Genomic DNA, 25,574 nt, shown 5'->3' with positions numbered 1-25,574 from the left:
TTGTTTCACTTCAAATTTGTTTTGAATTTGGGCTGGCTAATCGGAGCCCAGTTGTCACCGTAATGATTTGGCAATTTAGTTTTGAAACAAATTAAATAACATTTCGTCTCTATTTCTGGTTATATACTCGATGTCGGGATCCCAAGTCTGCTAATTTTGAAACATCTGAATTGTGTGCCGGATAAAGTGATGGCAAGATTTTGTAGGATTGGTATTCTGCTAAAAGTTAAGGTTAGTGTCTTGTCAGAGATTAGACTTTGTCAGAGATTGAGCTTCGATGACGTAGTGTACTAATATTGTACATATTTAACTTGAAGACTAAATTGCTCTTTAAACGATATAAAAATTAAGATATGCCTAGTAATTTCCAATATAGTTCAAGTAAGGCAAATTCGAATGTTAGTAAAGTATGTATGAATATGCCATCACTGACATTCAATTAAGACTACTGTCATTGCAACGAAATTTTAAAAGAATAGCAAATATTATCATTTTTTTTATTATATCAAATGATAGGACGAACGTGTCGTGCGCCTGATGGTAAGGTACACGCATGTCCATAACTGTTACAGTGCACTCAGAGCTTTAAATCGCAAAGATCTGAGTCACCCTAAGACATAAGTTGCCAAGTCCCATGTGACTGTAATTTTACAAGTATCTTTACGACTGCTAGCATTACTGCTTGGCGGCAGAAATAGGTAAGGTGGAGGTTCGTCCCTGGACGAACTCTTTCACAACGAGTTCTACTGTTGATATCATACTTGCAATGTAATCTTAATGGAACTACAATGACCAGTGGCTTCATGAAAATGAGCAGAAGGGCGCCAGATATCATGCTCGACCACTTTGTGAAAAACTGAATTGTAAGGGGTGGGAGTCGGAGACCTGGGACATAGGTCTTGTTACCTAGTATGCACTCCAGTCTCTCGCTTCGGGTAGTTAACGTTTAATTTAGTAAGGGTGCTAATTCAAATTCGCTAAAACTGTCGGTTACTTAGTTATGAACAAAAGTTGTTGTTTATGATGTTAGTATCCAGTGGCGGATTTGACCTAAGGCCCGGGCCTAAGGCGGCCAGATTTAGAGGCGGTCAATGGTGGTAAAAAATCCACTGACGATGACAAGAAATAACTCAACTAAAGTACCTAAATATTCTAAAGGCTGACGCACACTATGGCGAGCCGCACTGCACCGCATAGTATAACAATAATCTTCCTAAATCACATACATTTTATGTATAAAATGGTTCATATCACTATCGCGTCTGTCTGTCTGATTGCGATAAACTCAAAAACTACTGAACGGATTTTCATGCAGTTCCCACCAATAGACAGAGTCATTCATGAAGAATGATTAAGTGTATAATTTATTCAGGTTTTGTGTAAGTTGGCTGAAATAAATGTTGAAGATGTCGGCAAAAATCATGCCAGCTGGGCGCTTTACTGGCGTGCGCCTTGTAATATGACAGAGACATATCAAAGCAATGTTCTCGAAAATCGTAGGTTTTAAAAAGGTCTACTACATAAAAGTCTGCGACGTAAATTCATTACGTTGTCTACCAGTATGTGATAAATGCTGAGAAAGGGGCGGCTGGTACTGACTACATGGCCTGGGAGCTAGGGTGGCCAGGACTGCAAATACGCCACTGCGCGAGGTTGTTAGTTTTTTTACGATATTTGTATATTGTGAATCTGTGTACATTCTTGTAATCGTATGTGCCTTAAAGCGAGTAATGATGCTTAATTAAATCTCTAGATAATAATATTGTTTATAAAAAAAATTTAATTAGAGTGTACATTTGGAGTATTGCAATTTATGGATGTGAAACATGGACACTGACACAAACAGATAGGGAAAGATTAGAAGCTTTTGAGATGTGGTGCTGTAGGAGGAAGAAGGACATAAGTTGGATAGTAAAGAAAACTAAAGAGGAAGTATTAAGAATGGTAAACGAGAAAAGAACCATCCTGAACACTATAGAGTATAGACGCGGGAAAATGATTGGATATTTGATACGACACGACAACTCCTTTAAGACCATTTTGGAGGGAAAGATCGAGGGGAAGAGAGGAAGAGGTCGACATAGGCGCAGTTACATAGACCCAATAAAGGAAAAGGCCGGTGTCGTGTCTTATAAAGAGGTCAAGGAGATGGCTTATAAGAGAGATGACTGGAAAGACTTAAGTGTGATGAAGGTGATATCAAAAAGAAAATAACAATTATCTAATCATACTGTAAAAATGAATTTACCACTTCTTAGAGAATAGCCATTTTGTGAAAGACCTGATAAAAAAACGACAAAAATATGTTTTATTTTTGTTAAATATCACGATATTTTTAATACCTTCATCTATTTTTTATGACAATACTACAATGTAGTACTAGCACGTTATGTGCCATTATGATGGCCGTTTTGACGTTTACCCCCTCATGAAATTTCGTATTAGTTCATAACTACGTTGAAGGAGTTAATAGATGTAACATTGTTGTCAATAGTGAGGTGCAGTAAAATTTATGGATGTATAATTTTACGACTCAACTCGGCATTTGTTTTTCGAAATTCGAAATTTTTAAAAACGTAATCTTATACGATCATTGACTTACAAATAAATGGACGACGGGTCTAATACAAAAACCACGAAAAAAATGTCCCAAGTCAACGTATTTAAACGTAGTGACTTCTAAAGGAATATGAAAAAGCTAAAACGTTGAATTTAAATTGTAATGTCATCGAAGTACTGTCTAATTTTGCTTGCTTCGCTGTCAGTCGAACAAACGAAGAATAAACCGTGAATGACGCTCTGTATACGATTTAAACGCCCTATAAGTTCGGACACTTTTTAGCGCAGACCCGACGTCCATATAATTGTAAGTCAATGAATACGACCGTCACTTTAGGATCACTGGCCAGCACAACTTCTACCTCCGGGAAACTGGTTTCTAACCTCAATGCAAAACAAAGCAATTTCGACTTGACGATATACAAAACATTTTTATTTTCGTTTTATTAAAACTTTTTAATCAGCTACCCATTGCAATACTAGTTATAAATCTAAAAACTTATAGCTGATTTGATTATATTTTTTTCGATAATGAATTGAGATTTGACTCATTATTGTTATCTGTCAAAACGGCCATCATTGCATGCAGTTAATTATTACTGATGCAAAAATTGAAAAAAGACGGAGAAAAATCCGACTAGTACGATCAAGTGTCTGTAACCACGTTGAGGCGACAGACGCTGATTCGATTAGAGTCCAGACGTATCGAAAGAATTTTTCTTTGTGTTTGTTCGATATTTGTATCCAATAATAATAACAAGAGAAAAAAAAAACAGGCAGTTAAATTTTACAAATGCACACACGCAAACTTATTATATACTTTGCAATGTTCTCTAACTTGTCAACGATCGCGCGTATTGAACTCAGCTTGCCTTAGAACACAGCCATCTTCACGTAACATTTTTATAAAGTGTTGGTGTAACTGCAATGGGAGGGGTGGACCATGGCCTTATGGTAAATCTTACTTTTTAGAGATGCTTTCGACCAACCATAGAATATTATAGGAGAAAATACATTTTATCTCGGTGAAAGTGCTTTCCAATGTTTATAGGTGTTTATAGTTTATAGGTGTCCATTAACATTTTAAGATAATTACAGCTCTAACCGTGTATAAACGAATGACCCACCTATAATTACTTTCTGCGTTCCTATAGTCGAGAGAGTTGTGCTCGTGCGAGTTGGAGTTTCGCTGTGGACTCTGAGCAGACATTGCCGTCGGGTTCGGTGGAGGCGGCGGTTCCATTTTTCTGTACAAAAAAAAATAAGAATCTGAATCAAACAGTCCAGTTTGCACCATAATATATATACTATGTGCCGTTTAACATCTCAATGGCTATCATTCACATTCCTACCACTGTACTTACATGTTATTTGAGAAAATGACACTCTCCTGTTTCCGGTAACGTGCGAAAGTTTTATTGTTAGCTTTTCATTTTTGTTAAATTCGTAAGGTCCGCTGGTTTGTTTCGTTGCTTAGTTGACACAGCGTCTGTTACGGTTTGCTAGAAGACGTTGGTTCGAATCCAGCTGGATCGAAGTAAATTTTTCTAAGTGTTTGATCTTTATATTAATAATTATAACAAATTAGTGGAGTAATTTCACAAAAAGTAATTAAATATCATGTTGGTAAAACATCCTGACAACTCGGGTCAATGACCGCTATCGACATGCTAAATGACACAAACTATAGAAGAGTACATCTGCATGTCGAAAAAAGTTCACTCTACTTTCAAGTACCCAAATAGCATTATACTTAGGCTCAATTGCAACGGAATGAGAGCGATTTTTTGTAAAGATATTTCTACATTGTATCATGAACTTGATGATCATTCGTGTAACGTACAAACGAGCCAAAGTCTTAGACGGAATGCGCAAGCGTTCTCGAGAATGCGCGAGAATTTCACGAATTTGAGTATGGCCTAAAACTTCTTCAGTAAACAACACGCTAACGGTGAATACTTACATAGAAGGCGGCGCTACTTTTAGGTCGTCGGGCGCGTTAGGCGGAAGCCGCGAACCCAACACCGACCCGTTGTTCGACGCGCTGCTGTAGTCATACGACGAAGTGCCATCATACGAGCTCTGCTGCACGATAAAAACAAATATTACCAACACGAAAAGTTAGAGCTCTAACATAAGTCACATTTTATAGCGGCACTTCACTTGGCTACTTGTATTCGATGTTGGATGTTTGATTTACTTGATTAACAAGCAGACACTGACAAATATGGCCGTCTACACATGATCAAATAAGGAGTTGAAATAATGAATAGGAACATAGTGTGGACGGTTTACCCGCGTATTTGCCTATTTGGCTCCTTTGATGTTTATCGAGTTTGGCGTTCGCTGTATTTATCGGATAAGCAAACAAGGCACATCTGGTTATATACTAGATAGCAAATACATTGTCACACATGCTATCTACACATGGTGATTATTTGCCAAATATATCAAATACGCAAATACAAATAATCACGTGAAGTGCCACCATGACGGCATACGATTTTGTATGCCATGGCATGAAAGGGTAACCTATCACAAACTCGAAAATTTTTTGTACGAAATAACGTTTGTTCGAATTTTCATTACACCGAAAGCCGAATTATAACGAAACAGTTGTTCTTTCAGGATATGTTGAATGTTTATCGAAAATACACGATTAGGTGCTGTTAGGTTAGGTTAAGTTAGGTTTAAAAGAAAAAAACATTTTCCTCTCAAAATTACTTTGGAGGTTATGAAATTTCGACCAAACGTTATTTCTGGAAAATGTCATTTCAGACTGCTGATAGGTAACCCATGGAAGAATGTGGTGTGTTTTTATCAAACTAAATCTAGGCAACTTTAATTTAGTCAAAACTAAATATCCTGGGAACACAAGGAATAAAATAGAAAAACGGCCCATACAACGCTCTAATTTGGAATTTTACATGAGGGATGTTTGTATTAGCATCCAAGTTATATAATAAAGTACTGGACGCTGTAAAAGAATGAAATTGTGGACAATTAAAAATGAAATGGCTTTTTTTTTACTCCATAACATAAAATGTAAAATTGGACTAATGTAAGCTTTAACTAATGATTGTTATACCTTTTAATTCCTATTTTAATAATTTATAATTAAAGTGTTATTTATGCTATTGCACAAATTTAAAATAAATTCTTCCCACATTCTAATTGCTCATTCCTCGGTTTCGGAATCAATATCATTTCCTTGGCTGTCCATATCATCAACAAAATTCAAAGTTTCAAACTACATTTAAAATTAATCGGTTGTAATTCGCATGCATGTATTAACTACGTGTAACACATTTTTGCGAAATTCGCCCATAAAACGAACTAGGTTTCGTGAAAACAATTTTTTTTATTGATGTAGTGAACAAAATATTAAACTTCATGTTCTAAGGTATAAGATTGTATTCATAAGTCATTTTACGATTTTCTGTGGGTTACGGTTACCTCGTTTATGCAGAACACCGCCCATATTAGCGTAACGTATAAATAAATAAAAAGCAAATACGTTCCAACGTCACGCTGTTTCAGAACTAGAATTGCTTCTTCAAGAAAGAAGCACAAGTAAAGTCATCATCATCATTCAGACATGCGACGCCCACTGCTGGGCATAGGCCTCCCCCAACGATCGTCGGCCCACCTGGTGGGGCGCCTGCCAGCTGAGTGTCGCCATTGAAGGACTTTTCCGCCCCAACGGCCATTGGTTCTCCTAGCTATGTGCCCCGCCCACTGCCACTTCAGCTGAGCGATTCTTCAAGCTATATCGATTACCTTAGTTCTCTAACGGATTTCCTCATTTCTGATTCTATCACGTATGGAAATACTGAGCATCGCTCTCTCCATTGCCCACTGCGTGACCTTGAGCCTTCTTATGAGGCCCATAATAAAGCATCTTTACGAAATTGCCAAGTTTACAGGGGAGCCTTTTAAAGTTCTTTTAAATTCACTGAAATAAGCATAACACGTGACGTCTCACTTTTATAGGGCAAATCTCATTGCTCACATAGAGTATTATACAATTCTAGATATCGCTTAGATGATTTATTAGATGATCACAACACTTTGCTGAATGAAACGGAGAACTTTAAAACACTCCCCTGTAAACTTGGCAATTTCGACATACGATACTTTATGTAGGAGGAGTCGATTTTATTTATGCCTCCAAGTAGTAAAGTATTAAAAAGTAAGGTTTTTTTTGTAATAACTAAGTGACGGGACGCAAAAGTCGTGCGCCTGATGGTAAGCGACACACCTGTTCATAACAGTTGCAGAGTGCTGTTGAAATTACTGGCACACGGGACTTGTCAACTTATGTCTCAATAAAGCTCTGAGTGGCACTACAACTGCACAAACAAAATGTAATCATCACATGGAAACAGATACAGTTTGATACATTAATAGCCTAGACCACATTCCAAAAATAGTGTACACAACATGATAACATTAGCCCCAGTATTAGGTTAGTGTAGCACATCGAGCATATAACCAGAAATAGAGACGAAATGTAATTTAATTTGTTTGAAAACTATTCTGCCATATCATTACCGTGACAACTGCGCTCCAATTGGCCAGCCCGAGTTCGAAACAATTGACGGGTGTCGTCAACTGTTTCACTTCAAATCGATCAGTTAACTTGTGTTTTGCTATAATGGACGTAAACTGCAAAATTACATATTTAATATTTAATTACCGATGAAATGTGATTCCGTTTGTTTTGTAATTAGATGTTTTGCTGTTTTTCCCACACCACCGAATAGAACAGCACGGCATTGTTAGAGATATTATCTTTATTACAATAAATACAGAATATTTTTTGAAATATACGGAGACGTACACACGGGTCAGTAGTTGGCTTGTCAATGTTTCAGTGCAAACGAGATTTGATGTTTATAAGAGCTGCATCGCTAATGTGTTACCAGGAATATATGGCCCTTATTTCGTCTCTATTTCTGGTTATATACTCGATGGTGTTGCATTACAATCTCCAAATCCAAAACGAAGAAATAAATATATTTATTTGCTTAATTGCCCTCCTTATCACTAACGTAATCGATAAAGCGAAACTGAGTTATTTACATTTATTTATTTATTTTATTTATAATAACTCGATTCGGGGTCAGCGAAACGAGACCTACAATACCCTCTAATCGGTTTTTTAATATCTCATTAAGTTTCAGTTTTCGGTTAAGCAAAATCAGAGGAATTGACATTTCTTTTTAGGTGAAAATAAGACTTTAAGTACCAATATCTGGAGAGTTCCTGAAATGCAAATGAGAAAAACGGCTGTAAAGGCATTAGGAAGGAAGGCATTACCGGGTTAGAGGGATGGCGATGTCTGTCCAGCGAGCCCTGACTCTGCGTAGGCTGTATGATCATGCTGGTGGGCCGCGCGGTGTACGTCGACGCCTCGTCGCTGCCCTCCTTGGACGGACCAAAAAGACGTTCCTGTGCACTTGGCCGGTTTGTCTGTGGACAGAGGACCACGTTATTATTTTTTCACTTCTCATGCTTAGAATAATAACGCATAGAATGATAGTTTCATATCAAACGAACTGTCACAAGTGAGGCGAAAATCAAATTCATGTAGGCTAGTTTTAGTAGTAGGTTAATTTTCGGTTTTAGTGAATATTTATATAAAAATACAAGTTGAAACGCGTTACTTCCTTGTGGAATGTGATGTTAGTATCTATTTTATGTTTGTCTGACGTATTTTTACACTCATTTACCGCACATTTCGTCATTTTTAGCTAAAATTCTTGAGCTGTTCGCGGTGCAAGTTGAACTTGAGCACTGACGGCCCGCCCGCTCGTGTAGGCCCTTTGGGAGCGCTTCAATTTGCCTCACTTAGCGTATGCGGACTAGGTTTCTATGCGTTATTATTCTAAGTTCTCATGCTCTAAAAGTACGTCATTAAAGCCTTGCGTAGCGGGAGTAAAGTGCACAATTTAATCCCTAGAGAGTAAAAAATACCAAATTTTTAAATTTACTTCGAGTGTACAAACTCAAACAGCCTGTAACACGCTAGATTTTAGTTCCGTGCCTTTTCCGCATAGACGGTAGCGCCATATTATTTACCCGCGTTAGTGTGTTTGTTGTATCTGTGTCTGTGAAAAAAAATACCGCGAAAACTTCAGAATTTTGATTCGTAATTTTGTTCTAGAGCAAAAACGAACGAAATATTGTTTTTCCTTGCAATCGAAGTGAAAAGTAAGCAAGTTTTAAGTCGAGACTAAAAACCAATATAAACCCTTGGAGTAATAGACCACTTCTGGTATATGTATATTGACTCGTTTTAGTAAGTCGATAAAAATATATTACCTAGAGCAGACTGATGAATTTCATAAAACGGATGGAATAAGCTCTCTTGCTCTTGCATAGAAATGTGTTAAAATGTGCTTATTAGTATTATTTTGTTAGTAATAAATGACGTCACGTCACATAGCTGGTTCGCGATAATGTTAATGGGGTTAGAATTTGGGTGAAACAAACCCATTCTCTTAACAATTTTTAAGTAATATTAATTTTACTGTACATCATGGTATTTTTACTACCATGATAATCATAACGCACTGCTTATTGCACTATTACAATAGTGTTGTAAATCAAAATACCTGTGTGAATTTTACGATTACACCATTGCTGAACGTAAAATTTGTTCGCTACACGTCAATAAAACCGTATAATAAATATTGTAAAACATAATTCACAAATATCTACTTAACTCAAAATTAGAGAAAATTTATGTGAGCTAGTTCCGGACAAAACGGTCCATACTAAAAAAGATGAAATTATTTTATCACTTTTATTTTTAAATATATTTGACAAGTAAGAAATTGTTAAGATGTCTGTAATAAACTTTACGCGACGCAAACGCGATACAATCGCGATGCAAACACGATACAATCGCGATGCACGTTTCTGACGATTCAACACAAACTACTGCATCGATGCAGTCGCGCGTTTGCATCAATGCCACGACACAATCGCGCGTTTTCGTTATACTCGAGGCTCCAGCACTCACCGTCATACTTACAGAGGGATTATGTCTAAGCGTGTGCGGCGGACGACCCGGCGGCGGCGCAGGCAGCAGTACTCCGCCCGCGGGTCGGTTCACACCTCCACGCGGAGGCAGCTCGGGCACTGCTGAACACAGACAACCGTCAGTACCAAAAGCGTTACATCAACAATAATATTAATATCGCATACACTCATAGCCCTGCATTAGGGAAACCCTATATCGTGATTGCATGAGAAAACTCACGAGAAAAATAAATGTAAGCCATACAAATATTTCTCCCGGCCCGGGAATCAAACCCGGGACCTCTGCGTAACACGCAGATCGACATGGTAACTATTGGGCCACGGCAGCAATTTCTTGAAATAAGTGGTTTTTCACTACGGAAAATTTTGTAATACTGAATTTACCAACAATGTAACGCTAGCGGTAAAGGGTCAAGGTTCAATTGCTTCGTACGCAATTGACAAGTCAACTCAAATTTTAGGGTGCGTACAAATCTAGCGAATTCGCCTGTTTCGGAAAGCTTCGTGAACTACACACGTGCATTACATACCTAATACGATATGTTCGCGTGTCCCGCACGCGCATAATATGAGATGTCATTACAGAGGCGAACTGAATCGTACACGGGTAGCGCGCGCACAGCGCTTTCGCTTGATATATACGCACCCTTTTGTGATATTTACATTTGTTTTTACACTTCAATTTTATGATTCGGAAAAGTTACAAGCCAATATGAGTAAACATGAACATCGCAATTACATAACATCGCAGTAGCAAATAAAAAATTACATAATTTTCGCTAATGCTATAGTCAGAGGTCACGTTAAAAAACAATCTAGTTTTGTACAGTACGGTTGGGCAAGTTGTAAGTTATTAAGGAGGCTTCGCCTGAAGCCTGAGCTGTAACCCACGTCTCGTAGTCCATTCAGCATACCGGCACATGAGATGGCGGCGACAGACAATCATCGGGTGGTAATCGGTCTTGCATACTAGAAGAGCCCCTGGCGGTAATGACGTCTTTGTTTTCACCATTAACGAAGTGCCAAAAAAGATCAATGCTCGACATACCAGACAAATCGCGCATACCTTAATAAGCCATAAATAACACTAGCTGTTACGTGCTTACCAGTTCCATATAGCGGGGAGTGCGGTGGAGAATGAGCCATCGGGTTGGCGTGGTATGGCGGGGCCTCAGCCTGCGGGGGCCCCATGCTGTGACCGCTTTGACCGCCGTGATTTACCCCGTTGTTTGTAGCCCCGTTCGTGTTCGATGAGAACCCGTACTTGCTGTCTCCATATCCACCTTGCTATAAATTTCAAAACGAATTGTGAGAACCTGTTGTCTTTTCGAATGTTGTAAATATAATATTTGGAATTTTCCACTAATGTAACGGCAACACATACCATGCGTAGCGTATAACCTTAACATAAAGATAACAATACGTAATAGTACTAACGACGAAAATTAAAACATATTGCGTCACTACAATACCAACCGTATACGGAGGAGGGACAGCGTCGCCCATGTGATTCATGTCATCGTCGCGATCCATATTGTCCTGTGTGGTGGCGATCGATGGGTCGGACGACGATTTCACGAGACGCGGCGCCGGCGGGGGACTCACTTCCAAGTCACTCTCTGGACTCGACGCGTAAGACAGTCTATTCTCCGTACTCGACGACATTGAGAATAAGAAATCGTCAGACAACGGCTCAGGCCTCTGTTTTCCGCCATTTTGTGAAGCCATCATTTTGTGCCATATTGAGGAGCAGCATCGTCCGGTAGGGTGGGTTTATGGAATGGGGTGACAAGACAAGACAAATGAATGAATGCAATAAAAACGTTACAGAAACTAAAATCCAATTTAGCGTCTGTAGATGATTAATGCTGGATAATTTACACACTCGGCAGTCAACGTTCAAATAATGTAACATAATTGAATTTCCAAATCAATTGGATTCTATCTCATTTTGAATGTCAACTCCTTATAAAAACTGTGGTCCTAAACACTGGTAAGATCGTTGTAAACATATTTACAAACACAAAACGCTATTCAAAAATCTACTTGTAAAACTTAACAAAAGCATTTGGCAAATGCAGTATTCAAGTACCTATTTGAAATGAAAATACTACTAACGTAAGTACCAACAAGCAAAGCGGATTAATAACATGCAGCAAAATATACAGATAATAACGTGAGCAAATAAAGATTGCTTATAAATATTATGTTGTGCTTATTCTAGTGGTAACCACTGTTGTTAATAGGATGCTATATCATAATTAGTCATTGGATAATCAGGCGCTTATTTACCTAAACTTCACTTTTATCTCCACGAAAAAATAACATGGATATGCCTTATAAATAAAAATATAAAAATCAATTAAGTCAGTCCCAGGTCCTCGACTTGAGTAATTAATATTATTTCCTTAAATAAGTGCAAATTATCTACAAAACAACATTTTAACTGTTAGTTTAGTAAGGAAAACAAAAAAAGTTTACATCGAATGTACCTAGACGGCCGACTCACGTGACATGAACTGGAAAAAATGGGGATAATCAAGGGGACTCTGAGAGAAACAATAAATACTTATACGTACAACTGAAGTCATGATAATAATGCTGAGAATGAGCATATACCATCCTAAAAGTAAGTTATTAACATTACTATAATTATTATAATGTACAATGAAAAAAAAATACTTTACGAGAAGTGCTTAATTACAAAGGCATCGATTATATGTATATATTGATTGTAAGCCGTTGGTGGTCACTAAATTATTGTTAGTAATTATCTGAGTTGACTGAGTCAATCCGTGATCAGGGAGCGTGTCACGTTCCCAAACAACGGGAAAACAAAACGAATCCATACCGTGGTTAGAAACCTGTAATTAACGATAATCATTCATGTCCATATTATTTCGTCGTATGCGGTAAAAACCTGCAAGTTTAGGTAAATAATGGCCCGAACATCCGATCACTAATCATAACTCCCTAAACGTACCCTAAATGTTGTTCAGATATTGGTTTACTTACAGTCGATGTCAAGTCTCTTTCCGCTTCAGTTTTATCGAATTTATCGTCTTTGTCAAGTTCATCTAACTTCAATGTCGGCAAAGAAAGATTCTTTAATTTATTTAACGACCTTTCGGAAACGCTCGGAAGAGTCTTCACTTGGCTGAATCTATCTGGGTCCACGACAGGCTTCTCATTACATTTGCAATTAGGGATACGACAAATCTGCCTTACAGGTCTATCTAAGGATTTGAAGTTTGGTATCAGAACTTCTCTTGGAAGTCGAGCTTTCCATTCCGGCACTTTTTTGAACTTTTCGTCATGTTGAAAGAAGGCTGAGGCTGGTCGGAATTGTTCCGACATCGGAACGACAGATGACGGTCTTTGCAAGTTCGGAACGGGCGATTTAGACGTTGTCTCTAAAACACTGTAAGGCCTGAACGACTGTGGTTGGTAAAAGGGGCTCGTGGGGCTGCCAATTCTTGATTGTAATTTTGGGCTGAGTCTAGTGGTCTGCGTTCTTTGGTAGTTATTTTGCCTGTCCTCTGGACACATGAAAGTATGCCTATTGCGATTAGTTAAGTTAGTGATTGGCACGCTCTGGGTAAGCGTTTCAGAGTAATAGTAGGGCACTACGTGATTCCGGTTAGCGTCAATAAGATGGTTAGAGCGTTTAGCATTTTTCGTGGTGGTGTTAGCAGGCGACATGCCTTGAAGCGCGCTTACAGGCCGTTGCGGAAGTTGCTGGTAAAAGTTTAGAGGGTAGGAGATTGGGTAAAGAGCGGGGTATGGGGAGGGCGGAATGGGAAAGTATATGTCCGACACCATTTCAACGTGCTACACCGCAGCAAGACAGAACAGAAATGAATTAGTTAATAAAATTATATCTGTAGATAAAGTTTCGAAGGTAATATTTGAGTCAACTTCAACAACCCCCAAATATGTCTTCAAAACATTACCACAAAATACATAGAATACTTAAGAGCACATAAATTTTACCAAATGCACCATTTTGCTTGTAACAAATAACCTTGAAGCACAACAAACTAAACACCATATTCCATTTAAACATTAATATTTACGATTTCATCTTTTGAAATGAACTGAAGTAATTGGCACATTATGTAGAATAGTCCATGTATAAAGATTAGAAAGTCTTACCTTGGTCTCAGAGACCCATAGCTGTTGTTGCTGGGTTCTGTTAATGAGGTCAGTGAGTTTGGCGAACCATGTGCTTTGGTTGGCCTCGCTGAGCGTGATGGTGTGAGTGAACACGTGGCCCCAAACTCGTTCCATATGCTGACACTGCTCTAGAAGCTTCTTCGACGACTTATGCGCAGATCTGCATAATATTATATTAAGGTGTAAACTTGAGTGATGAAAAAACTATAGAGTTTGAATGCGTCAGGATATTGAAACAACAGATCCGTTTTTCTCGCTCGACTTATCTCTAGACACAAATTGAAAAGGGATGCAAGTCAAAAAAGCTAACTTTACAAGCAAACGCGAAAAACACTTAACGCTTAATATTACATTAAGTTTTAACTGTCTTTCGCGTCTCCTTGTAAAGTTGGCTTGTTTGATTTGTACCCCTTTTCACTAGAGCCACTGAATTTACTATGGTATAAATTAAAAAATACATTTGTTTTTCCACAAAATGCAGAAATCGCAACAAATAAAGACCAATAGAAAATACAGTACGAGTTTGGTACGGTGAGCAACGGGTCTTAGTTTTCTCGCGTTTCGAAATGTTTGTCCTCCCACGTACGTCTCTCGTAATACATGAAGCCGTCATACGACGCGACGAATTAAAAAAAAATCTCATATATGTATGTACTTTTTTAAAAAAACGTTTTTAAAAAATAAATATCATATTCGACTCAGTTGAGTCACGCAAAAGTCTTTGTGCCGTAACTCTGTTCTGTGGTACTTCGAAAACATAGTCCTCGGATAAAGAAGAAAGTTATATATATCATAACTTTCCAGGGGTAGTTTATAAACGACCCAAACGCAGAACAAATGTACAGCTTCGGAATTCGAAACAAAATTATCTGCATTTATAAATTGAAGACGGAATTTAGTTATGTATTATGTAGTAGAAAACTTACTTGGGCAATCCAGCTCGCAATTGTTTGATAATGTGCTTATTGTCGGCTTTCAAAAATATCACAATTGGGTAGAACTGGGCGTAGTTAAGGCGGTCCACAGCGTTCGGAGTTATATCGAGCAGGGCGTGCTTGCCCCGCTCCATGATCGTACGGATGCTTGACAAGCGAATGATGCCTGTGGACTTTGTCTTGCTGTCTTCTAATGTATTGTCCATTTCTGCAATAAAGTTTGTTTAGTATTGTAGTATATTTATTAAAACCACGTTCACAACACTATAAGCGTAATATAATAACATTAATATTAAAATTGGCGCACATACACTCAGGGTTGTCACACGCGCCATTAATTACAGAATTGAAGCGGTTGTTCGATTTAAAAAAAAATACATCACATTGTATACGTGTTTATTCTTGTGTTTTTGGTTGTTTAAACCAGAATTCATATTTGGTCAGCATTTAATTTATATTTCATAATCATACTCTCACAATCCGCGACGCTAATATAAAAATATCAATACGTAAGCTTTGCATTAAACAAAGGTTATTTCAATATGGCACGAGAATACTGCAATGAAGACTGTAGGTACAACCCTACGCTCCGAGCGATGCCTATGTATTGATGCGCCGAACAGGCAAGAGTTGCCATACTTGCCTTATTATAAAGGTAGTAATTAAAGCTCCGAAAGGTAAATTAAAAAGGAGCATATTCAAAATATTAATATTACTGCATTATTTTTTACCGCTACCGAAAAGTTTTTAAGACATACATCGGTAAGTTAGTTTTTCTTTCGAAAGAACTGTTTTGTTTTCATAGAATTAGCGATTTGAACAAATTATTGATTGTTTGCCAGATACGATTAATTTTTTCGGGACATTCTGTGTTTATTTTTATTACGATTACCATCAATTTGATGCAATTTCATTTGTTTTTCGGAACCTTTATTATTTCCCAACTATGCTTTAGACTTTGGACCGTTCTAATCGAAAGTAGCGTATAGTAGAATTTCAGTGTTCAGTGTCAAGCTCAACGTACTCTTAAACTCGTCTCTTAAACCTGTACAACGACTGCTGTAAATGAGGCTATAGAACATAATTTCCCAAAGTGGTCTGAAGAGTCCTACGGGCGGTAGGGGCTCTAGGACTCTTCAGAGGTACTAACACATTTGAATAATAAAACCTGAATTATCTACATGAACTACACTATTTTCCTTGTGATTTTTATTTATTTATGTATTAAAACTTTATTGACTACAAGACATGATGGTACAAAAGGCCGATTTAATACTAAAAGCATTCTCTACCAGTCAACCTTTAAGAAAAACGAAATTCACGACGAACGCGGCGAATTTTTATATTAATAACCTAATACATACAACCTAACATAGTCGTATACATAATATGTATATATATACAGAATATGATTATGGTCATCATTGTGACAAACAATTTAAAGACATTCTTTTTTAAAGACAATATACTGGGAGACCTTCTGATGGAGTCTGAAGCTGATGATTTTTAGTGTTAAGTTATTATAAAAAAATACTTATTTTCAATAATTTTTTGTGGTGGTGAGCGTTGAAATTTTTTTATCTTGCCTAAGTGGATTGCCAAAAAGTTTGAGAACCTATGGTACAGGACAAAACGTGTACACTATTGTAATAATCTAAAGCAACTTACTGGGGGAAGCGAACTTGTCAGGGCTCTCAGTAAGCAACCGCTCACGAGCAATGTCGGCTACGGGCCCCAACACGATGACAGGACGCACGAAGCCGGGCTGTTTTAGCACCACACGTTCATAGGCCGGAAACTTGCTGATACTATCGGAAAGGACTACTTCGTCCCAATGCTCCTGTTAATAAATAGAGGATTTATTTTAACGATCACGTAAACAGATAATGAAGTAAAAAAGTCATAATTATTGAAAATGGAACTATTTTTAACCGATTTCAAACGAAGGAGGTTCTCTATTCGATTATTTTGTATATGTTATTCGATTACTCCGATATTTGTGAATCGTTTTCGCTGATTCTGTTTTGTTGGAAGAGGTTACCTCAGAAGTGGTCGCATTCAAATTTGACGAAAATGTTTCACCTCTAAGGGTGATAAAGTAGGGGATGAATCCGGTTCGTTCAGTTTCACCCACTTTCTGTTAACCGATTTCAATAAAACTTAGCAAATAAATGAAATTCCACAAACCCTTGAGGTCGGTTTGTTTTCATTAAAATTTTACAATTAATTGCAAATATTTGATCTTTTTTTCAAACAAATACGTTTCGCCCCTTTCACTGGGTGTTATGGTCACGGCTCACTGAGACGGTAAATTCAGCCGTGTTGTATTAAAAATTAGGTTAAATATTGATTCTACGCTATGCAATTGGGTTATTTGACGCATATTTTGATAATTACATTTCAACTCACGTGAATGTGCGGTTTTTCGCCGTCTCAACTGATGTGAGAGTGAGAGGTGAGATGACCAGTCTCTTTTTAGTCAAACAGTAATGTGATTTGAAAACCGCCACTTAACTGTGACCAAAACTATACACATTTTAAGAATTTCGTGGTTATTCACTAAATTCTTATAACAAATTACAGATTTCTTACCACAGTATGAGTTCCCGGAAAACTCATGACACAAAAAATATTCAAAGTATCAGGAATTACTTGAATAAAAATGGAAGTAAATTAGTTTGTTATTTCGCGAACCCAGTGGATCGTGGAAACCGTAAGTTAAAAAACTTTCCCTAATCCTCGCATAAAATTATTCTATAATGAGAAAATTAACTACATGTAAAAAAAATTCAACACAAGCGCAGCTACTTTGCATGATTTAATTTTCACAAGTTTCGAGATTTTCTACAATCGATCGACTATAGATTTGTTAGTGTGATAAACAACCTTATATTTTTTTATTATAACTCACTTTGCCCAAGCTCTTGCTGCGGCGATGTGTGGAGCGCCGACGGCGGAAGAAGTTGTGTTTGCCGTCGTTGCCAGACATTTCTTTCTTGGTGGCATTGAACTGCGCCGTTGCAAGCTCTTCTGCACGCGCCTTGTTCGGAATCGTGCCTTTCTGTACTTCTTGATTGTTGCGACCTGTTCACAAGGGTTATATTTAATGATATAACTTAGGGTGAGGCAAACGGGTGTCATCTTTTTAGTTGTGAGTCGCGTTTTTTTGAGTCGCATGAAAGATGTATGGAACGACGACACGGCTCCAGAATCCACACAAATTTGATTCAAAGTGTATTCCATAGCATTTAAGTTTATTTGAAAAGAGCAATCTCTAGAGTTTCTTGCTCGTTCTTCTCAGAGAAATCAGCGATCTGAACGAGCAATAGCTTAAATGTGACGTTTTTACCTATGGAATAAAAGATCTTAGACTTTGACTTTGACCTCATCTGAGAGAAGATCCGTGTCGTGAGACATATAAGCTGATGACGATGATGACGAAATATATAATAAAATACATACCATTATGCGTACATTAGTATTAATTATAGTATAGTAGTAGTAGTAAATATTTTAGTTACACCACTTGCGCTAATAGCCTCAATTATTAATTCGAGAGACTGTGTGATGTAGAGTCTGCCCAGTTCAAGTCCGAATCTCATGCGGAGAAGGCAAACGCTCTCCTAATTAGGTGCAAATGCCCCGATTTTGATGACCAACTCACCTATTCTGTAGACCTGCCAAGCGCCGACGGTGCCGTTGTGCAACGTGTCCACGACATGGAACACGTCCCCGCAACGAAACGACATCTCGCCGTCCGTCGGCTCCGTATAATGGAAGTGAGTCTTTATGTGAAACGAGTCTCCAGCTGGTGACAATAATACATTTGTCTAAATATAAACCCCCTCTCTTTTTTCCGAAATAACGTTTGTTCGAATTTTCATTACCCCGAAAACCGAATTATAACGAAACCGTTGTTCTTTCAGGATATATTGGTTGTTTATCGCAAAGACAAGATGAGGTTCGGTTAGGTTGGGTTAAGTTAGGTTTAAAAGAAAAACTGTCGACCGTGGTGCGAGCCATGGTCGGCAGTGAGAGGGCGTGGAATGCGTTTGCCTCCTTCTGCACCGATGTATTGTCGCGGAAAGAGGCGGCGGAGCGGGAGCGAGAGGAAGACCCTTCTTCTCATCCTAAGCGCCACAAACGTTTAGGGCGCAGGCGGCTGGCCTACGCCCGCCAACTGCCGCCCTGACTGTGAACCCTGAGTGGCAAAACGGGGGCTTTGTCACTCACTGGGCAAGGGTTCACGGGTTGGTTGGCATGCCAAGTATTCCCGACATGCCACTAACGACGGAGTGGAGAAAGTCTCCCAGAGGTGGGTCCGCAGTCGCGGACAACCACAGACGGGGCCGCGGATCGTAAACCACGTGGCCACAGCCCCGTCTCATGCGGAGTGTGGGAATACACGGGGGTTTTTAGTGAGTAGGAGTCTCACATAACCACCGCGCCTTTCCGTGACGCGGTGGTATCCATGACGGATTTTCCCCCGGAAAGAAAAAAAAAAGGTTTAAAACATTTCCTTTCAAAATTACTTTCGATTGAAAATTCGAGCAAATGTTATTTCTGGAAAATGTCATTTCGGACTTCTGATAGGTAACCCCATGTCCTTACGAGTGTGCGCCAAATACGCCAACCCTGCTCTGTCGTACAATTTAATCCCTGGGGGGCCACATGCGAAATTTCTAGCGAATGAGCTATCAGATCGCCTCGTCGAAACCTCGGGTGAACACAAGCCTGGCAGTTATTTCCTCCAAAGAATAAGTTTAGCTATTCAAAGGCGAAATGTTGCCAGCCTTCTGGGCACGACGCCCCAGACAAAATTGAGGACTTCCTTTTATTATGTTATATTTTATTTACAATGATTTATTTTTTACATAAGCAGATATAATACTGAATTTTATGATATTATTGGTATGTTGACGCATTTTGTTATATATTATTTTAACGTTTAAAATGACAATTTGTTTTAATATATTATTTGAATTGATTTGATTTAATGAAATTGTAGTAATAAACTTATTTCTGTTATTTTAATTTGTATAATATTTTGACTTGCCAAATGTGACATATTTTTTGTAACAAGGTTAATAAATAAATTGAAATTAAAAAAAACGAACGTATCACGGTAATTTGTTTTTTATAAAATGATTGTTTCAAACAAATATATTTGGATCCGTAAAAATAGTGTCATTTCCACATTGGAAATTTGGATCATCATTGGAAATTTAGGGCATCAGTCGGCTAACGCAATTAAAAGACTACCTTGTAATTTTTGATATACGGTTTACATTACGAGTAAGGTTATTTAAATCATCGGATGTTTTTACTTGTAACAAAGCATACTTCCTTAACATTTTACTTATAAGGTTAATATTTGAGTAACGAGGTACCGGATTGAAAACTTTCGTCATTATTGATAAAATCAAAACTATGTTGTCATGACTTCTAATGATTACAACATTTTTATAAAAAATACCGATCTCAAAAGTTCGTAGAATTACATCTATTTGCCAAGGTTTATTGGAATCGGTTACCGGAAAGTGCGCGAAACCGGATTCATCTCCTAGTTTTCCACTCTTAGGGTCGTATTCCAGAACTCTACTCAATATTCAAGTCAGGACTTGAGTATTGCAGTGAGCACTGAAAATCATACTCAAGTCCTTGCCATTAGGGTCGTATTTCAAGTCTGCTCAAATCCTGACTTGAGCATTGAGTACAGTTCTAGAATGCGACCCTTAGAGGTGGAATATTTTATTCAAATTTAAATGGGACCAATACTGAGGTACTCTCTTTCCAACAAAAAAAATCATCAAAATTAGTTCACAAAAATTCGCGTAGCATACACATAAAAAAGTACAGTCGAATTACGAGTCTCCTCCTTTTTTGAAATCGGCTAAAAAATAAAATTACTTCTATACTTGGGCTTAAAAAAAATCACCGTATCTGTTGAATGTACGAGCCGTGGTCCGCTACACATCATTAATTATGAATGATAGTGATTTCTAAGAACCCCATGCATAACCATGTGGAGAAACTACGCGCTCGACGAAGCGGACAAGTGTACGAGTTAAGAAATTTGTCGGCTTGATGTTGATGACTCTGTTTGTATCATCAGTCACAGAGCGGCATTGTTGAACGAATGAATATAGTTGAAGAAATATTATTGCACCGATGATTGTTATCTCATCGAACGGTTTATCCTTTCTATTACAATATGGTAATAAAACCATTCAGGGTTTTTACGTAAAGCGTACATGGCTTTCTTAGAATAATAACGCATAGAAACCTAGTCCGCACTCGCTAAGTGAGGCAAATTAAAGCGCGCCCAATGGGCCTACACGAGCGGGCGGGCCTTCAGTGCTCAAGGTCAACTTGCACCGCGAACAGCTCAAGAATTTTAGCTAAAAATGACGAAATGTGCGGTAAATGAGTGTAAAAATACGTCAGACAAATATAAAATAGATACTAACATCACATTCCGCAAGGAAGTAACGCGTTTCAACTTGTATTTTTATATAAATATTCACTAAAACCGAAAGTTTAACCTACTACTAAAACTAGCCTACATGAATTTGATTTTTGCCTCACTTGTGACAGTTCGTTGGATATGAAACAATCATTCTATGCGTTATTATTCTAACATTGCCTTAATGATCTTGGTTCATCGTACGAATCACGGGTGCGTTAAATACTTTTTCTGAATTCTAGTTGTAAATTATTTCTTTACTCATCAGGTCGTTTTTTTGACTGCGGACTCTATTCATACAAATTCAACAGAGTTAGTTCCATATAAAGATCATAAGTTTAGGATTACTTAATCTTAATCAATGTGTAAAAGTGTTTAAACTAGTTGTTGGCATTATATAGAAGGCACGTGAGCTACCGAGACGGCTCACTCTTTTTAACCGACTTCAAACAAAGGAGGAGGTTCTCAATTGTACCGGTTTTTTTTTGTATTTATGTTACGCATTTGTAAACCGATGATGATGATTCCTTTTTGTTGGAAAGAGGGTACCTCAATATTGGTCCCATTCAAATTTGAAGAACATATTCCCCTTTTAAGGGTGGCAAACTAGGGGATGAATCCGGTGTCGCGCACTTTCCGGTGACCGCTTCCAATAAAACTTGGCAAATAGATTTAATTCCACGAAGTTTTGAGGTCGGTTTTTTTAATACTCCATACTGAAATTATGTTCCATTGTACTCTAAAGATGAAGCGCTAAGACGAATCCGCGCAAATAAATTTTCCAAAATGAGTTAATAATTAGTAAATGTTCGTGGTGGATTTATCTGTGGTGGATACTGTACCCCTGTACGGCTAGCACTTGAGGGCGCGACTTGCGCGAGAGCGACATAAAGTGCGAGATATCTATGCGTGATTGTAGTATATATAGATAGTAGTATCTGGTGCAACATGACACGATCTGCCGTCTGCTAACTAATATGCGGCTGACAAAATATTTTTTTGAGATATCATTAAAACCATAACACACTTTTAGAATATTGAAATTATTTAATGATATTTGAGCTATATATCGTTAGGGCAAGTTCCGATAAGTCGTACATGTTAACTAATTTTAACTGTTTTTAAAAGTGAATTTTGTGCTCTATTTTTGCAATTTAAAACGGTTATTTGACCATTCACTCACTTAGCCACCTTTTAGTTGGTGGACGGCAGCGATGGCTGCCGCACCGCCTTTGTAGGCTATAACATTTCAGAAAACTCGCTTTCGTTTTTGATTAATTAACAAAGTCGTAAATTAAAATTATTATCATTATAAATAATAACTCACAAATAAATTCAAAAAACCTTATTTTATATATTTAGGTTTATTTTCGGATCTATCCAAACTACCTATATTAATATTATAATTGCGAAATTAACTTTGTCTGTTAGTACGTATTCACGCCTAAACAGCTGAATCAATATTGATGAATTTTGGTACAGAGATAGATGTGTCCTAAGAGAAGGACATAGGCTACTTTTAATCACAAAAATAAATCTAAAAGGTGAAATTGACGAGTTTGTATGGAGAATCAATAAAACTATGAAAATTAGTATAGTACAGTAGGCTACTCAAACTACTTAATCTACGCAGACGTAGTCGCGGGCACCAATTAGTGTAATATATGATATAAACACAATACTAATGCTGTTTTTTATGTATGAACTATTTTTGTAAAAAAAATATCGTCACTCTCTTTCTAGTAGAGACATGTGTATTATCAAAATCCTACCAAGTCTGGAACCAGCCTTCCGGAAGGACCTACATCTATGCACAGTGGAACTTACGCATTTGTCCGCTGGCGACAGCATTGTACTCGTCCGGCGAATGTTGCACAATGAGATCTATGCGTTCTTGCAGGCTCAGCAGAAACAGCACTGCCTCTTCACGGGTCACACCCTTCATCTCCATATCGTTTACCTGAAATCAAAGTTAATTTAGGTGGGAAGGGATTGGCAGTACGGAAGCGTGTTTCTTTTTATAGTACACTTAGTATAATACGGGACGAACAAGTCGTGCGCCTGGTTGCATCCTTCTTAAAGTATGTCAGAAGTAGTACTAGAATGCTTATTTAACAGCAATGATAAGAAATGATAAGTAAGACAAATACATAGTTACATCGTTATAGTTATTACATGTCCTGACATAAACCTTGTACTATACTGCCATTCAATTTACTTCACTAAACATAGTAGAAGTAGAGCTTCTTGTTCTTGTTCTATGAGTTAGTGCAGGGAAGTACTGCCACCTTACCTATTTCTGCCGCCAAGCAGTACTGTCATGTAATGTCAGCATTACTGTGTTCCGGTTTTGAAGGGTAAGGGTGCTGGTGAAATTACAGGCGCATGAGACTTGTCAACTTATATCTTAGTGTGACAAGCCTAATGGCTGTGTCCCTAGATTTTTGCAATTTAAAGCTCTGACTGGTACTACAACTGCTATGGACAGGCGTGTCGCTTAACACCAGGCGCATGACTTGTTTATCCCGTCACTTGGTATTATAAAAAAGTACATCTTCAATTTTCATTTATTTATAGCATTGACTATTGTAAGTCAATGATTTATAGACTTATTTATTTCCATGGCAGGAAAGCTGTTGAAAATTTTAACAGTTTGATAGTAATGAGAACCTTCTTTTTTTTAACTTATTTATTTCTTTTTGTTTTGTGACATAGCGACTGTGAACTGGCAACCGGTACTATCTCAATTTTTACAACTTTACAGGACGAAGAAAAAAATTGCTTGCGTCATTTATATGTATATCGTCTGGTCTATTAAATAAAAATACGTAGTTTGAAAGTGTTTCTATTGCACATGTATGTATGCACACTACGTATTTTTATTTAATAAACCAGATGCTATATAAATGACGCAAACAATTTTTTTGTTCGTCCCGTAAAGTTGTAAAAATTGAGATAGTACCGATTGCCAGTTCACAGTCGATAGATAATAATTGTCCAAACGTACAATGGATGTAATTAAAAGCGTTTTACCCCGAAAAAGGTAATAAGATGATCTAAACGCTTTTAGCCGGAGACGGATGGATTAGGGGAAGCCTTTCCTCGGCTGTGGAACAACGTGAGCTACCAAAACACGTGTATCATTACTTTACTAACAAAATGCTATATAAATATCACTAGATGTGTGTTATAACTAAAAAAGCAATGATAGCGCAGTAAATATTCCAACTCTTAGGGTGGCAAACTAGGGGATGAATCTGGTTGCGCGCACTTTCCGTGGCAAATAGATTTAATTCCACGAAGTTTTGAGGTCGGTTTTATTTTTATATAAAAGTTTTATCGTACAAGTTGAAGACCCCTGAAGCTGTCGATTTACATCCTTTTAAAAACTTTAGGTATTTAGTACACAGTATACTGCATTTGCAAATTCGTGAGCTAATCTTGCTAATTATGGCAATTATGGCCAATTACGTTTTGCTACCGTAATATTAGACTGCCTTATTCAATGCAATCAATAATCTAATACGCTTACATGATGTTCTTTCCTTATGCTCCAATTAAGTGCTCTAAATAAGTAGAGCATGAGGAATACCGTGTTATTGTGCTCTATTGCGCAAATTTATAGTACGGTGTTGTTAAAAAAACAAATAGGTAATTAACACATCATTTCGACACCAGCAATTAACACTACAGTAACTTAAAATTTGCAACTTTTCACCTGAACCTATAAAAAGGAAACTATCTTATTTTTAGTACAAATTATTTTCTTAGTTTTAGTCTTAGCATAATTTGGCATCGCAAAATCGACAAAATTCACGTTAGAGTACAGGTAATTGATACTGTCGATGACGGTAAAGTTCTTTGGGTAGATTGTCGACTGTATTCTTTGTATAAATAAAAGTTTAAAATTTACATTAAGGGTGCCTTTAAATTAAATGCTTATAGAAGCGCCTGTTATAATTTTCATACAATATTTGGAAGCGTTGTTGCAGCCACTTTTCAGTCACAATTAGTGAACTAAAAATTACTGAAGCTCTTCTACAACCGTCTAATTTGGAACGCACAATTGTTCCTATTCTCTTTAAGAGCGCTTTATTACCTTGAGTATTTTATCAGCTGGTTGCAGACCCTGCAGCGCTGCAGGGCTGGTGGGTTGCACCCCGGACACGAACACACCCGAACGGTTGCCACCGCACAGCCGCAGACCCACCGAGCCCTCTTTCTGGAAGCTTATGAGGCGCGGCTCGCTTCTATACCGAAACAAATTATGTTAGAATATATTATTGATTTATTTTTTTAATTTTACGATGTTTAACCGCCGCGTTAACCATATATTTCTTTTGTGAAATTCCTCCACTAATTTGCTATAATTTTAACTGGATTTTCTA

General features: G+C 37.7%; 1 protein-coding gene across 10 annotated transcripts in view; it reads right to left on the bottom strand.

The window, feature by feature from the left end:
- LOC113239344 (tight junction protein ZO-1) overlaps positions 1-25,574 on the bottom strand; it is a 212,423-nt gene that overhangs the window by 11,784 nt on the left and 175,065 nt on the right. For 5 of the 10 annotated variants that reach the window (XR_003311180.1, XM_026476295.1, XM_026476296.1 and 2 more), the window contains exons 9-21: positions 25,286-25,436; positions 23,014-23,146; positions 18,385-18,528; positions 17,632-17,804; positions 16,389-16,560; positions 14,712-14,928; positions 13,765-13,945; positions 11,086-11,310; positions 10,716-10,896; positions 9,602-9,708; positions 7,882-8,034; positions 4,523-4,644; positions 3,687-3,806 (exon numbers count right to left, since the gene is read on the bottom strand). Coding sequence is in view for 9 of the 10 variants with exons in the window: in XM_026476295.1 (XP_026332080.1) it covers positions 3,687-3,806; positions 4,523-4,644; positions 7,882-8,034; positions 9,602-9,708; positions 10,716-10,896; positions 11,086-11,310; positions 13,765-13,945; positions 14,712-14,928; positions 16,389-16,560; positions 17,632-17,804; positions 18,385-18,528; positions 23,014-23,146; positions 25,286-25,436 (2,079 nt within the window). In the remaining variant the exon portion in view is untranslated. Of the gene's footprint in view, positions 1-3,686; positions 3,807-4,522; positions 4,645-7,881; positions 8,035-9,601; positions 9,712-10,715; positions 10,897-11,085; positions 11,311-13,764; positions 13,946-14,711; positions 14,929-16,388; positions 16,561-17,631; positions 17,805-18,384; positions 18,529-23,013; positions 23,147-25,285; positions 25,437-25,574 lie in introns of all 10 variants that reach the window. The other 5 variants (XM_026476297.1, XM_026476299.1, XM_026476300.1 and 2 more) reach the window with 2 other exon arrangements.

The sequence above is a fragment of the Hyposmocoma kahamanoa genome, unplaced genomic scaffold (genome assembly GCF_003589595.1).
Source record: "Hyposmocoma kahamanoa isolate Upper Pololo Valley unplaced genomic scaffold, ASM358959v1 99879, whole genome shotgun sequence".
In the NCBI taxonomy this organism is placed as follows: Eukaryota; Metazoa; Arthropoda; class Insecta; order Lepidoptera; family Cosmopterigidae; genus Hyposmocoma; species Hyposmocoma kahamanoa.
Note: the sequence above shows the minus strand (reverse complement) of the source record. Positions and strands in the feature narration are given on the sequence as shown.